The 16,611-nt window shown below is 39.0% G+C and overlaps 1 protein-coding gene across 1 annotated transcript; it reads right to left on the bottom strand.

Moving 5' to 3' along the window:
* Positions 1–1,385: 1,385 nt before the first annotated feature.
* Positions 1,386–14,535, bottom strand: LOC149013543 (pre-mRNA cleavage factor Im 25 kDa subunit 2). Its single transcript, XM_089159810.1, has 7 exons — positions 14,185–14,535; positions 13,520–13,565; positions 3,630–3,723; positions 3,440–3,513; positions 3,039–3,125; positions 2,838–2,948; positions 1,386–2,208 (listed from the first exon to the last, which is right to left on the bottom strand). The coding sequence occupies exons 1-7, from the start codon at positions 14,307–14,309 to the stop codon at positions 2,137–2,139; spliced, it is 609 nt and encodes a 202-aa protein (XP_089015936.1). The 5' UTR covers positions 14,310–14,535; the 3' UTR covers positions 1,386–2,136.
* Positions 14,536–16,611: the final 2,076 nt, after the last annotated feature.

Genomic DNA, 16,611 nt, shown 5'->3' with positions numbered 1-16,611 from the left:
TGTTGTGTGTCTTTGCTTCTTTGGGCGTTAGTAATGGAGGGTACGTACATCATATCCATTGTGCTTAGTTGTTATTATGATTGTTACTACGCTTATTCTAAGGGTTTAATGAGCTTGACCCATCCATTCTATTGCATGTACGATAATAACTTGGTCAATTTATGCTCCTTGGTTCGGATCGAACATTGTGTTTCATGCATTTTTTTTTTTTTTGTCTGTATTTACTTTTAAGTTTATGAATGAAATCTTTAACTTCTAACTAAAGTTTTTTTTTCCCAATTCAAGACTCTTTTTTGTGTCAATTCTCATTCTCTATTGTGTTTATTTAAAAGAAATAAGTGCAAAAATTCATTATTGGTCGAGAATGAAAAATGATTTGGTGAATTTTGTCAAAAATAAATTATGGAATGAAAAATAAGTTGGGTATGTCAAAATAAAAAATTGTTAGAAAATGATAGTGAACAAGTGAAAAAAATGAAAAAAGAAAAAAATATATGATATTTACTAGGAATGAAATTTCAATGAGAATTCATGTTTCGCAACTTGCCATAACTAGCAAATCAGCGAAATTTCCTCAAATTCGTTTCTCAAATCCCAATAATTAAATATTTAAATCCCAATTCATATTATCACACGCACCCACCTACTTTTAAAATTTAAACTTCAAAATTTCCATTAATTTCCCATCTTGTCACGCTATATCAATCACGCAACCCAATTCCTATTTATCACACGCACCCACCAACTTTCAAAATCCGAACTTAAAAATTTCCCATTAATTCCCCATCTTATTAGGCTTGTCAGTCACGCAACTCAAGGGAAGCTTCTCTCTTCAAGCTTATCTCACACACGCAACCCTTTCTTCTCTCTTCAAACTTCACTGAGATTTTAAATGAACAAAAGAAGAGAAACATTGTGAGACCACCGGCGATTTAGGGTTTCAATCTAGCGTCGATATTCAACAGAATTCTAGAGCAACTCAAGAAGGAGAAGAAGGTTTGTGCATGGAAAGAGTGATAAATAATCCGTATCAACTATCAAGGCATACTATTGTGTTGAAAGTTGAAACTCTCATTTCAGTTCACCATCTACCGAACGGCTGAAATTCGGCAAAATTTCGCCGATAAATTGCACCTTGATTTTTTATAAAAGAATGTGTATTAACTATTTCATCCTCATCTTAACTATAAAATTTTAAGTAAACCTTTGCATAAATTAAGAAAATGAAATTCTTATCGTAATCCATAAAATAGACACAATGTGTATTATAGATTTTGGAGATTTTTTTATTATTTTAAATAAAAACAAGATTGATAATAAATACCAAACAATTTAAAATAATAAAAAAATTCATAATTGAGAATGATAATTGAGACAAAAAGAGCCTAAATTGCAAATGTTATTCATACTTAAATTGTAAAGATTCTCAAAATATAATTTTAAAACTTAAAATATTAGCAAGCCTTGCATTGTTGCAGAGTCCCTGAATGCTGCCATCATTCTCTTTCCAACAAAATGGGATCCTGAAAGTTGAAAGAAAATTATCATAAAAATAGAAAATTCAAATGGCAAAGCATGGAAGTTCTCAATTCCAAGTTCATGCGAGAATCCTCTGTAATCAATAATACGAAAAATGTAGTGAAACTGAGAAGCTGAAACAACAAAACCTCAAACAGAAGTGTCTGAATCTTTTTCTTCCTTTTCTCCCAGCAAGGGTGGCGAAAAAAATGGAGTAGGCTTGTGTGTTGGGGGTTTTGAAGGAACCTGTTGGACTGTTTATAATTTTAAAGGTGGAATAAGCCACAAAAATATCCCACCTGTTTACAACTTCCCCAAGGGACTTGTTAATCATAAACTATCCTACCACAAACAGTCTTGGAGTTGAACTCCAAAGAGTAATGACCTAAATATCATACCCATTCACCAACTCAAACAAAGAGTAATGGCCTAAATATTATACCCATTCACCAACTCAAACAAGATGAATCAGTTTATCGGGAAATGGATGGATATAAGTATTAATAATGACCACTATACTTCCTCAACAGATATAGGTTAACTTCAATTAGTTTCAAAGGCATGCCCATCCGCAAAACCATCCTCACTGAAAACCTAAATAAGTTCTACTCAGCTTCTTCATGCATTGATCATGTTGAACTGGAATCTGGACAGCTGCTGAGGGATGGTAGAGATAACCGGTCCATATCTCTGCAAGAAAAATAAATTAGACATGTAAAGAAGGAAGGTTGAAATTATGTATTAAAATTACAGCCAAAAATTTCCTACACCAGCAATTCTAAAGAGTTTCTCTAGACCAATTTTATAGGTGGGTTGAGAGGAGAAAGGGAAAGCTTCTAGCATATGTATGTCTTGAGGTCACCAAACCTCTACAGTCGCCTAACCCACCACCACTGAAAATTGCAGTTTTGAGTGTTCTACAATACCAAGTATATAATCAAGACAAAAAGTGAAGTAAAATAAAATACCTCTCCAGAGGCAGGAAGAGGGGACAGATTAGCAGTGACACTGCCTGACTTTTCACATATCAAAAAGTGTAAAATCTACTAAGTTTATAATATTTCCATAACGGAAACAATACGGTGGCAGATGAGCATTTTCTGCGTTCACAATGACACCATAGATTCTCCTATGTGAGCATTTGGTCACTATATTATATGATGCACTGCAATCCATCGCTTTGCTAAAGAAAGTCCTATTGTCATTTTTTTATTGCAGATGAACACACCAGAGTCCAGAGTGTTGGTTTTTCTTATAGCTAGGACAAGCATAGGTAACAAAACAAAAGGGGAATGGCAAGGGCTGTATTGTCAATTTACCTGAACATTATCATAGAGTTCAAACAGTGGAACAGCTAGCAGTTTCAAATTTTTTGGAACTGCAAAGTACTCCCTCTCGGACAAGTGAACAAGGAAAAGCTTCTTACATTCCTGTAGCATCCCTTCTAGAGTCAGCACAAATCCAAAACATCACAACATGAGAAACTTCACCTACTTTTTCAGGCTTCAACTTTGCATTACCTTTGGTTTAGTGATATGGGGAGGGCAGTAAGGGTACATTATGGTTTCAAAGTTTGGCCTCCACCAGACAGCAACACACTCCCCAATCTGCAACACAATAGAAGCAATAAATATAAATAGTCTGTTTGAGCTACCTGGTCCATATGAAGACTAATTCTAACAAGATTTGTATTCTAGAATTCATCAAAGATATAGAGTCTACATCCTATGGGATGATAATCTTTTGTTTCTTTCTTTGCCCCTCCTTTTGTTTTGTTTGTTTTTCTTTTATACATCTCAAAAACCAAAGATTCACCAACAAAATCAAGAAGGCAAACAAATGTGCAATTTGGCACCCCCCCCCATTGTTGATTAAAGTAAACGATGATCTAGAACCCTAAAAAAGATTATCAAAAAAATACCTGCCAATCTGGCTGAAGGGTTGAAGAATTGGCAGCAAGTTTGCTTGACAGTTTCCTTTTCAAACCCTCAATTTCTGTGGAGCAATACATGAGCTTCATTAGACAGAGTTACACAAACCCAAAACCAAAAAAGAACAATACAATCAAAATCCCTTCCAAAATGAATGACCGAAAGAGAGTAGCATATTACCATTTTCTCCAGGCTTTAGACGCCCACCAGGAAGCTTACAGAAAGTGTTTCCAATTTGCAGAAGTAGGATATGAGGATGGTTATGCTCCTGTACCTGTAAGAAGTCAGACAGACACAAAAAATGTAATAGGTTCAATGTCTGTTTGCAATTAAATAGCAAAAAATCTGTAAAGTCAGCCCACCTCCAAGAAATCAGAAAATTTATTTTCAAGCAGAACTATAGAAGAAAGAAGTAGCAAAAGTGATAGGAATACTCATCGACATCATCAATACTCATTGGTATGGAAGCCTGGATAAAAATGCCTTTACCCTTGAGATAACAAATCTAGGAAATCCTTTTCCCATTCCCTCAAATAAGAAGCTTCTATAGAATTTGCAGAGAGGTGGATGATGAGGGGAGATCTAAGAACAAATTATGTACAATGATACTCTAAGGTTTTCTCCTCCCTAATTGCCACAATGTCATAGAAGCCAAAAGTTTGAGTGCCAAGTTATATGTCATGTGACGTTATTAAGACATCAATATGCCATGTAAAAATTAATCTTATAATTTATAGTAAACTCAAAAGTGGAGTGTGGGCAACAAAGGCTTGAATCCAGAAACAGCCTCTATGAAAAAGCAGGGGTGAGGCTGCATAATTATGACCTTCCCCAGACCCTGAAGAGGTTGGAACCTTGTGCACTGGTACTCCCTATGGTAGACCCAAACAACGCACTAAAAATTACAAGATTGTTCCCCAAATCTGAAAATATCATGACCTCGACTAGGATCTCACAGCATTCAGTCAAACCATCCTGCACATTCTAAGTCCAGCAATCCTAAATAACTAAGCTGAATGCCTCAACCCAAACTAATATTTTACAAGAATATCTCAATTTCATTCTTTCAGATGCCGAATTTTAGGTTTCAAACACCATCAATGTCTCATCATGGACTTGAAAGAAAGTTTGTCTCAATCTAATATGCTCCAGACACCTTTACTCCAATAATGGCAGCAAGTAACACAATACAAAATTAATACATGTATTCATACAAACAAGGGAAGCAGGGAAATCCTAAATTTTAAGTTCAACCTAACTTTAAAGACTACCACCAGTTCTTAGGTATGCCAAGCCCCAACCCCATAGTTAATGCAATTGTAGAGCATATTTTCCAAGTATAACATAAGCCTTTGTTAGAACAAATACCTCAAAATAGCGAATCGGAAAAGAAACAAAAACACACGGAGATTTAATGTGGTTCATACACCGATGTGGTATGCTACGTCCATGGACAAAGAATCAGAGTTTTTCTACTATGTAGAAGAAGAACAGAAGGAGATTTCACAACCTGTCGCCAAGAACAACGTTACAAAAACTCTCACCCAAAACCCTAATCGAAAATCTCTCAATAATGTGGTAGGTGAACATAAGATACATATATAGACTCCAATCAGGTAAACAAGTCGACCCATCGGGTTGGAGCCCCTGCACCTCCTCCACAAACCGAGATTAGCAATGGGCTCCCCTCCGCTTCCACCACAGATCTCCACAAACGGGTCACCCACCAAAATATTTCAATGCAGGTCCATCTTTGAAATTGGGTACAAAAATTCGGGTCAAAATATAACAAATCTCCACCTTGACTTGAATTCTCTCACAAAGTTGAATAATCTTCATCTTCTCCAAAAGCCCCCTCATGGGCTAAGCACTAATGCAACCAACTCCAATCAAGTCTAAGCAATGCTTGAACTTGCCAGTACATAATGGCTTTATCATCAACTAGATTGTCTTCTGTACCAATCTTCAATTCCTGGATATTGCCTTCAACAACTACCTCTCTAACACAGTGATACCAAACATCAATGTGCTTCGTCCTCTCATGATACATCTGTTCTCTAGTCAAGTGAATAGCTATTTGGTTAGAGGCTTGTTTGGAGAACTCAGCATGGTTCAGGAGGTGACTGTTGTCCATTGTGATAGTATTTGTTATGTTTTGACCCGAATTCTTGTACCCAATTTGGAAGATGGACCCGCACAAAAATATTTTGGTGGGTGACCCGAATCACCCGTTTGCAAAGATCTATGGTGGAAGTAGAGGGGAGCCCACTACTGATCTTGGTTTGTGGAGGTGTGGGGGCGGAGCCCCCGTGGTACGGTATGATCCAACCCGACCCGACCGAATGGGTCAAACTATATATATATATATATATGTTCGCCTACCACATTATTGAGAGATTTGGAATTTTCGATTAGGTTTTGGGTGAGAGTTCTAGTAATGCTGTTCTTGGCGATTGATTGTGAAATCTCCTTCTGTTCTTCTACATAGTGGAAAAACTCTTCTTCCTCATTCGTGGACATAGCATACCACATCGGTGTATGAACCATGTTAAATCTCTGTGTGTTTTTGTTTTTGTTTCTTTTTCGATTTGCTATTTTGTGGTGTTTGTTCTAACAACCTTCTAGGTAACCAGACTATGAAAACCAACTACAACATTATAAAAAAGAAATAGAGTGATAAAAACACAATATCTAGCCCGGTGAGTACAACTGGCACTTCAGAATAAGTGCCCACAAGGAAAATTTTGGATTAAGAATTAAATTTCCTTAGAGGCAGTCATTAGTAATGAGTTAATAAATAAAAAGTTGATGAATTCTAACAGAAAGTGCACTTCAAAGTTAGTACAAAGTAGTTGTTCATCCATTCCAAGCCAGAGCTGCATTTTAATCAAGATGAAAGTGACTGATTTTAAGCAAGGAAGTCTATTTCGGATGGCTTTGAACAATAAAATTGATGAACTGACTTATTAAAACATGAAGTCATTCACACGGATTATATTGATTAATAAATTAAATGCGGGCAATTGGAAACACTTAGGCGGTTACAAATAGGTTATATATTTTAGTAACCACCGCATAGTGAGTAAGTAAGGAGTAATCATCGCACGGCGAACCGAGAAACGGGGCCCATCTCCCCTCTTTGAATCGCAGGCTTAGATTTTCTTCTTTGCTAGTATTTGATCTTCATTCCATTAATCCACGGCATTTGGGTTGTGGATATTATTCCCCGGATTGAGGAACTCGCGGAAACCTTTGGTGGTGGACGAGAACGGGATCTAAACTTCGGGAATACTCAAGTAAGGGAAGCGATCGGTAAGGAATTTTTCCCCATCAATTAATTGAATTGAATTACTTTTGACGAACCAACATTGGCAGAGCCATTGGTTCCCACGTTTATTGTTCCTCCCCATTGTTTAATTTTATGTATGGATCCAATGGGAGGATCAGGGTTAATACGAAACCCATGGGAGAATTGATAGGGTTTTGGAAACCTTTAATTTTGATTCGGATCCGAGTGGGAGGATCGGAATTCTCCTAATGAAGATTTGCAGAATTGATAATTCAGATGATAATTTTGTTAATAATTATTGTTGGATTTTTTCATGTGTTTTTGGATGAATTTTTGTAAGAAAAAAAAAGGATTTCGTTTTTTGAAAAATTCGTCAAAAAAAAAAAATCGTAAATGGGGAATTGACGCGACGAGGAGGACGAGAAGGTGAGCCACCGGATCCGTTGGTCACGAAGGACGGATGGAGAAGGTGAGCCATCCGGAACCGTGGCAGAGCGACGGACTCTCGGATGGGCGCCATCCGGAATCCGTTGGTCACGAAGCGGACGGACCTCGGACGGGCGCCGCCGGAACGCGGCACGAGCGGAAGGACTGCCGCCGGTGAGGGACCGCGGGGCGATGGATTCCGGATGGAGAGCCGCAGAACGAGAGACGGATTGCGACGGGATCGCTCGAACCGCGAATTTTTGTCCAATTTGAATGTGTTTATTTATGGACACAGGCTCCAACATGTGATGTTTGAGCATTAAGGGCCTAATGGGGCCTAGTGGGAGCGAATGAGGTAGAAGTGTGTGTGGAACCACCCATAGCTTTAACATGATTGCATGTTTTATTTTGATAAAACTATTTTTATTTATGGGTCTATCAATCAGTTTCTGCGGAATGAAGTTAGTGTATAAGTCAGTGGGTTTGCATGAGAATTTGATTGAATGTTTTTTAGCATCTCTTTTGGTTTAAGTGCTTATCCCATAGGTTGACTATGCTAGTCTGATTTTTGTTGCATGAGTTGTATTTTATGCTAAATTTATTGAACTCATCTGATGTAATATCTCTAGAAAAATGGCTGCACCAAGAGCATTGTGGACCTCACTAAAGGAGATAAGCTGAATGAGAGGAATTATGACCTTTGGCACCGAAAGGGCAATATCTCCTGGAAGAGCGGGATATGCAGAGACCATAAACGGACAGAACCCACCGAGGAAGGAGCACAAGGCGGAGGGACCTTGATATATACAATGCTTGGAAGAGGAAAGACCGGGTAGCCGGGATTACAATCCGAGCCCATGAGGGATGACTTGATGCTTCGTATGAGAAGCATAGGGACTGCAAAGTCTTTGTGGGAGGCTGTGAAGTTCCGGTGTGGAGGGACTTCCACCACAAGAGGCGCCAGCCGGACTCACTTGACGGTTATAAGATGCGCCAGGGTCACACCACGAGGCGAAGATATAACCATCAGCAAACATGATTAGTGAGTGAGCGCAGTGGGCGCGAAGACCGATGAGGAGCAAGTCTCCAGTCATCGAGTCATGCCAAAGACTGGGAGCATATGAAGATCTTCGACTCATGCCGATGAGGTCAAGACTTTCGATCAAGCCGCCAAGCACCTGAGCTTGATGAGGATCGGATGTTGGCCGATACCCCTCAACCGATGTATTTCTGGTGAAGCTAGCACTAGTAAGGGTGTAGGCTTCAGCGCAAAGAGAGAAAGCTCAACCTCGGCGGTCCAAGCAAAGTAACCGGGGTGGGAACAAAAACAAGAGTGGGCCCAAGCGTTCAAGGGGGACTAGTCTTGGCAAGAAGAAATCAGCTTTGATTTGCTTCAAGTGCCGAAAGCTCTGGTCATTTTGCTCGTGATTGCACCGAGCAAGAGGTATGTCTTGTGTGTTATACCCATCTTGTTATGTAACAAGTTCTACTATGCTTCTGAACTAAATCCTTTGTGGATTGTTGATTCAGTGCGACAGAACACATAACAAGGGAACGCTCGAGCTTCGTGGAATACCGTCGTATTCCAAAAGGAAGCAAAAGGATAACGATGGGGAACAGCTCAGCGTGGAGGTTCATGGCATAGGCACATGCAAATTAGTTTTGCGAGGTGGCGACGCTGTTACTCCATGTGTCTGTATGCTCCGGACATTCGGCGAAATCTTGTTTTTCGTTATTTATCTTTTAAGACATGGTTTTAGAATTGTATTTGAAAACAATTCTTTGGTTTTGTATCTGGGTGATACAGTTTATGGTTATGGTTTTCTTGATAATGGTTTCATTGTATTGGATACAATTGATTATTCATTTAATTCTAGTAATGCTTTTGTTTGCCAAAATACGTGTGTATTGATTCTAATTTGTGGCATGCTAGACTAGGACATATTGGCTTAGATAGGATGAACAGGTTGGCAAGAGAAGATCTCTTAGGCCAAGGTTCACTATCCGATTTGCCAACGTGAGTCATGTCTAGCAGAAAAGCAACTAGAAAACCATTTAAAAAGGCTTTGAGAGCCTCTCTTCCTTTAGAACTTATCCATTCGGATGTGTGTGGACCCATGAATGTGCATACTAGAAAAGGACAGTCATATTTCATCACATTCATAGATGACTATACAAGGTATGGTCACATTTATCTAATTTCTCATAAGTCGAAGCTCTGGAATGTTTTAAGAAATTCATGAGCTTGGTTGAGAATCGTTAGATAAAAGGATTAAAACTCTTAGAACGGATAGAGGTAGAGAGTATCTCTCCGATATGTTCAAAGGGTTATGTGATGAAAAGGGATATCTAGACAACTTACTATTCCAGGGACTCCACAAAGAAATGGGGTTGCTGAGAGGAGGAATAGAACCTTGCTAGACATGGTGAGATCCATGATGGCGCAGCAAATCTACCCATCTCTTATTGGGGAGATGCTTTGTTGATCAGGCCTATATCCTCAACAGAGTTCCAACCAAATCGGTTCCTTCCACACCATATGAGTTGTGGACCGGAAGGAAGCCAGATTTGAGTTACTTGCGCGCATGGGGATGTGCAGCATATGTTCACTCTACTTCTCACCAATATGGAAAGCTTGGACCCGGAGGAAGAAAGTGTATCTTTGTGAGATATTCGAACCCTCAAAGGGCCATGTCTTCATTGGACTAGATGAGAATGAGAGGAAAACGGAACTTGAGTCTAGGGATGCAACATTCTTGAAGAATGATTTTCCATCTCTTTCAGGAGTTAACAAAGAATCATCGGAATTCTTTGAGATACAAGATAGTGGTCTTGTCACTCCAGGGATTCGGATTTCGGATAATGAACCCGGGGTTCATCCGGAAGATCCTAGTGGGAGTGGGAGTGCAGATGTGATAGCTACCTGAGACGGTGAGCAATCGACATGCACTTGCGCCGTAGTAGGCGCGGGCTAGTTCTTCGTCGACGTTTCGACATAGAGGATGAAGCCTACATGGTAACTCCCGAAGAGATTGACTGTGAGATGATTTCAGTCGATGAGCATGAACCAAAGAGCGTGCGGGAAGCCTCTTGCGGGGTCAAGCTCAAAGGAATGGTTAAAAGCAATAAAGGAAGAGTTGGAGTCGATGAAAGTTAATCATGTCTGGGACTTGGTTGACTTGCCGCCGTGCCGAAAGGCGATTGGGAACAAGTGGGTTCTCAAGATCAAAAGAAAGGCGGATGGATCTATCGAGAGATTCAAGGCTCGCTTAGTGGCTAAGGGCTACACCCAACGAGAGGGCGTTGATTATGAGGAAACTTTCCCCCGTGGTTAGTTTGCCTCAATTCGCCTCATACTAGCCATTGTTGCTCGTTGGACTTGGAGCTTTATTAGATGGATGTAAAACCGCTTTCTCAATGGAGAACTTGAGGAAGAGATCTATATGGATCAACCTCAAGGCTTTGAAGCACATGGACTGAGCGCAAAGTGTGCAAGCTAAGAAGTCCAATATGGCTTAAAGCAAGCATCTAGACAGTGGAATGTGCGCTTCCACCAAACTATGATGGAAAATGGTTTTCCATGCTGAGGAAGACCACCGTGTTTACACCAAGAGATCGATAATAATTATGTCATTCGACACCGTACGTAGATGACATACTTATGGCTAGCAATAGCAAGGAGCTATTGGAAACCATTCAGAAATGGTTGTCCTCCGTATTTGATATGAAGGACATGGGTGAAGCAAGCTATGTGCTTGGTGTCAAGATTGTCGAAATAGGCAAAAGAGATTACCGGGTTTATCTCAAGAGACCTATATTGACAATGTCTGACGAGATACCAAATGCACAACCGCAAACCAATTGATACCCAGTGGAGAAGGGTTTGCATTTGAGCCTGATATGGGTCCTAAGACTCAGAGGAGAAAACCAAGATGGAAAGAGTTCCATATTCCGGGCGGTGGGTAGCCTTATGTACGCTATGATGTGTACTAGGCCGGATATTTGTTATGCGGTGGGTTTGGTTAGTCGGTACCAATTAAACCCAGGCATAGAGCACCGGAAAGCGACCAAGAGGATATTGAGATATCTCGGAGGAACGAGTAACTACATGTTGTGTTACCAAGGATCGGATTTGCGGTTAGTTGGCTATAGTGATGCCGACTGGGCTGGAGACATCGATGAGCGCAAATCAACCTCTGGATATGCTTTCGCTGAATGGCGGGGCCATTTCGTGGTGTAGCAAGAAGAAGCAGGCTTGTATATCCTCTCGACCATGGAAGCCGAGTATGTGGCATGCTCACGCGGCTCAAGAGGCTGTTTGGTTAAGGAGATTCCTTCGACATACGGGATTGTGATGACATCCAAAGAGGCTGCCCTTGTCTCATGTGATAGTACGGCAGCTCTTAGCTATGTCAAGGACCCCAAGTATCATGGGAAAACCAAACATATACAATTGAGATATCACTTTGTTAGAGACATTACATCAAGAAAGAAAGTTGTACTTAAGCACATATCTACTAGTTTGATGGTAGTGACCCTCTTACCAAACCTATAGCCAAGGATGTTTTATTTCTCATGTAAAATCCTTGGGCTTATGAGATTGTGACTTATTTTTTGTCGAGACTTTCTTATTAATGAGTAATATGAGTTCATTCCAAGATTTATTCTTATTCACTTTCGTGTGATTGTGTTTCTTCTAGCATAAAACAACATATGTCAATAGGCAAGAGAATGACTCACTCACACGAGCATTCGCCTCCGGCACCTTGAGGCGAGCAGAGATGAGACGGATTGTGAATGACTTTGTGTAGGTCAATTCATAATCATGATGTCGCCTTGATTTGGAATCAAGATGAGTTTCTCTATTGTGAAGAGAATCGACATGAATGTTCCCACTATTCATGTTGCCTATAGAGCAGTGAGTACTTTATGTGGCGCTAGGGTGGCGACAATAAAGTAACTCGGGTTAAAGCAAGGGGTTGCGACGGACTAAGACCGTATGGTGTTGAGATGGACATACGTTCTATTGTATATAGAATGCTCCACCATAGCACATATATCATACTATGTGTGCTTAGCGATCATTGGAAATGAGAGGATGGATCCCGCTCCTCTCATGTGTGAGTCCTGGACCTTATGGTCCATTAGTGTTCTTAGTGACTTTCGACGACATCATGAAACGAAGGGTTGATGTGGCTACTTTGGGGTGTTACCTATGGTCATGATAGATTCGACCTAAAGGGGCACTACGGAAAGGAGTCAATCCCGAGTGTAGTGATGGTCTGGCGAAAAGGAAAGGTTTGATTCAACCGCACCTAAAAAGTGTTTGGCGCCAACCGTATGTGTTACAAGTAGTAAACATTTTAAGGACAAGAAGGTGATCTCTCGAGGGATCGAGATACCTTTAGTCCGGTGAGTTTGAATAAACCTAGGACACCGTGTTATACTAATGCTTATTTGATTTGTTTCTATGAGTGATGTGCCATTCCGCCTTCCCGGGAAGGTTTCTAGTTTGGGGCTCACGCGTGGCATATCACCGGTCGCACAACCCATTTTGCCGATGACTTATGGATATTAGTGTCCGGGACACGGGTGGTCTATGTATCGGGATACATAGTGAAGAGATCAATATATATGTATATCGGGATATGCATGTGTGTCCGGGACACAAGAGGTCTATGTATACGGGATACATAGCAGAGAGATTGAATGTGTATATCGGGATATACAAGTGTGTCGGGACACATTGAAGATTAACACTTGCCCTTGTGCAAGTGGGAGCTGTTGGAATTTATTAATTTGATTAATAAATTAAATGCCCAAGGGCAATATTGGAAACTCACTATTAGGGCGGTTACAAAATAGGTTATATATTTTAGTAACCACCGCATTAGTGAGTAAGTAACGGAGTAATTCATTCGCACGAGCGAATCTCTGAGAAACGGCGGCTCCATCTCTCTCTCCCTCTCTCTTAGAATCGCAGGCTTAGATTTTCTTCTTTGCTAGTATTTGATCTTCATTCCATTAATCCACGGCATTTGGGTTGTGGATATTATTCCCTTTCCCTGTGATTGAGGAATCTCGCCGGTAAACCTTTGGTGGTGGAACGAGAACGTGGATCTAAACTTCCGCTGTGAATACTTCAAGTAAGGGAAAGCGAATTCAGGTAAGGAATTTTTTCCCCATCAATTAATTGAATTGAATTACTTTTGACGTATTACCAACAATCACGATCATGATGAAAATTCATAAGAGAAATATGAACATGAGGAAATAGAAAGGGAGAAAGAAAAGAACTCCAACTACAAGATACACAACACGTTCCATAAATTTGGTAGAGATGTAAGGTACTGACCAGTAGAATTGCTTCGACACTTGTCCTCATGCCTTCTTTCATGTAGCTGTTAGCCCAGCAAGAAGCAAGTCTAGTAAATAACTAATCAAACCACAATATCTTTATACAAGTCATGTTACTGTCAGGTCAATTACACTGCAATGACTGTATGATTAGATCTAACCCCATATACAATGCTTTCATATCCTTTTGGAATCAGTGTAAAATGGAAGTAAATCACATGTAAGTCCTCAGCAGGCACACAGAAAGATTATCCGGACTTATGCCAATATTGCAAAAATGAAATCTTCACTGTAACATTTACGTCTAAGCCAACATAAAGGAACACTACCGAGTTCAAATTATCAACTACGGAAGCCAATGAAAACCATGGACATATGACTACCAGATGCAAGATATTCTAAGTTGGTTTTTTTTCCGCATGATTTCAGATTTCTTAAACCCTAAAGATTTTGATCTTGATTTGATACATAAACAACCAAACAAACCCCCAGGCAGAAGCAAATACAGAAAGACAAAACCCTACAAAGGAAGTGAAATCTACGGATTCCAGTGTTCCATTACAGCATAATTGCCGTAAAGGGAGTGTTAGGGTTTTTCACTTTCTTACTCGTGAAATCTTCTTTATACAAAATTTCCAGTTATTCACGAAGCAAGAAACTTACTTGACTTTCATTCGAGCAAGACGATCAGCAACTGAAGTATCTTTCTCCATCTTTGGTTCTTTCGTTCCGAAAGTATAACTCGAGAGAGGGTATGTATTCACCAAGGGCGTAATACTCGAAACCATCTTTCTTGCTGTCTCGACTCTCGACTCTCTTCTTCCGTGCCGCTGCTTCTACCAGTTCCAGAGCTCCTTCCACCTCGTGCTGGGTTCTCTAGAATTCGCTTCCCGCAAGAAAACTGCTTAAGAAATTTAGATTGTAAAACCGAGACGATCCGTTGAATCGGTATCTTCCCTCTTCTTTTATCCTTTACAGACGTTCAATGGGAATCTCTGTCGCATGGGTTCACGCCCAGTCCCTAGAATGTTCAGTTAATATAAGATCGTTTGAATTGAATTTCTGTGCGTTTAAGCAAATCTTTGTTGGGCTTTGTCAAATTGGGCCTCATTTTCTAGCTGTGGAAGAAGCCCATTTTAAAGATGAGCCGGAATAACTTAGCCCGAATAATTAGGCGGACTTGTTTCTGCTATATTGGTGGGCCTTTAGAAATGGTGTATAGGGTTGTAGGTTGTGAAGAAATTAAACCAAATGGGCCTTAGCGCATATTAAATTTCAATAAATAAAAAACTGTTCACAAAATATAATCGAATGGTTGTTTAGTTGGTAATAACCGGCACCTCTTAGTGAAGATGTTACGGATTTGACACTCCCTGTGGTATATGTAATAATCCTCAACCTCTAGTATAAAACTACCAATTCTCATAAATAAAAAAATCATAAATTTGACTAAGATTTGAAAATGATCCATTTAAATAATGATTCTTAAAAAAAATGATAGCAAAATATAAAAGAAATTACAAACACAAGTTAAGTTTGATGGTTGAATAAGTGACTGTGAAATTCGACATGTGATAAAAGAAATTTTTCTCTCTAGTTTTATGGTTGAATAGGTGACGGTGAAATTCGACATGTGACAAAAGCTTTTTTTCTCCATACTGGCATAATTTGAGTTATAATAAAATTTTGAATTTATGTGTAATAATTGAAATTGTCACATCATCCTTTTGCGTGCTAAAAGTTGTTCTCAACACAAATAATAAATCATAGACTCGTGAATATCAAGTAAATGAGTATACTATACATACATATGTAGTGATCAATCAAGACCTTTTTTTCTTATTTTCTTTTAGATATTAGTGTATCTACAATTGTCACATCATGCTTTCGAAGCTAGAATTTATTGTCGGTCCAAAGAAAATACTTGACATGCTAGTGTAGACTAAAGGAGTAGATTTTATAGGTGGAGACCAATCATGCTATTTTCTAGATATTAGTACACATTAATAAAACTTAATGTCGATTTAAACATAACACTTCAAACAAGTGATATAATAAGGGAATAGTGTTTATGAAAGAGCTTGTCCATAAAGTATCTATAAATGATTCACGGCCTACTTATTTATGCTTCATTAGAAGCTCCAGTGAGGAACGAAAGTTTTATAAGAAAGTCATTGTAAAGTTCATCAGTCCATATGTTTGTTTTAACACAATAAAACCACCCTAAAAAAAAAAAATCACATATTTATAACTAGCAATAACTTCCATACAAATATTCTTGTATTTTTTTGGTGATATAAAAACTTCCACTTGCAAAGTTGCTTAAATTTGTTGACAAGTAAAGGAAGTCATAAATTGTTTCAATAACTGATCTCTTTGGTAGAAACTTCCTACTCTATACAGAATCCATAAGGCTAGTTCACCAACACCTAGAGAATAATCCTAATTAATCTGACCTGTTAAACAGAAGCCATATCCATTTCATCTAATAACTAAAACTTAAAATAAACTGTATTGATTGTCTAAGTATGTCGTTTACTCCATTATTTATAGGGCATAAATAGTAATCTTCAATAGTCTTGTTCAGCATCTCTACCCTAAAAAAAATTGTCTTGTTCAGCAAAAAAGATAGGGTGACCTCAGAATTTTGTCTTCGAAACAGCTACTTGGACCCGTTAAAGTAGCCTAACAACTCAATATTATGATATTACAATGATATGTTGCAAATCTTTTAATAATCTCTCAAGTTGTTTTCAATAAGGTTCTTTCTTTATTTTTTCTAAGTAAATAACTTGGAGAAGTAAGCGTTTGTCAAGAATGTAATTAATTTTAAAACATAATTCTGTCTCTATCTCTCTCATTATTTGCATTGTTTTTGTTTGTTAGGTAGGGAGTTATTGTTGTTAAAAAGGCGTTCAGTACTATAAAGATCTTCAAAGTAAGAGAGCATGCATTGAACACGAAATGTTGGGGGAAAAAAATTCATTATTTTCTTATCAATATGATAGAAGTTTCAAGTCTCAATATTTTTCTGGGAATGTTAATAAACCACATGAACCATGTGAAGGCAAGGCAGTGTAATCTTTTCTG

This window comes from Hakea prostrata, chromosome 6 (assembly GCF_041222555.1).
Source record: "Hakea prostrata isolate BN-2017 chromosome 6, UWA_Hpros_2, whole genome shotgun sequence".
Classification (NCBI taxonomy): domain Eukaryota; kingdom Viridiplantae; phylum Streptophyta; class Magnoliopsida; order Proteales; family Proteaceae; genus Hakea; species Hakea prostrata.
Note: the sequence above shows the minus strand (reverse complement) of the source record. Positions and strands in the feature narration are given on the sequence as shown.

Coding starts and splice junctions, on each gene's coding strand:
- LOC149013543 (XM_089159810.1), bottom strand. CDS start 14,309: ATGGTTTCGAGTATTACGCCCTTGGTGAATACATACCCTCTCTCGAGT. Junction 13,566..14,184: donor CTTGCTCGAATGAAAGTCAA/GTAAGTTTCTTG, acceptor CTGGGCTAACAG/CTACATGAAAGAAGGCATGA. Junction 2,209..2,837: donor AACTCTATGATAATGTTCAG/GTAAATTGACAA, acceptor TTTTTCTTGCAG/AGATATGGACCGGTTATCTC.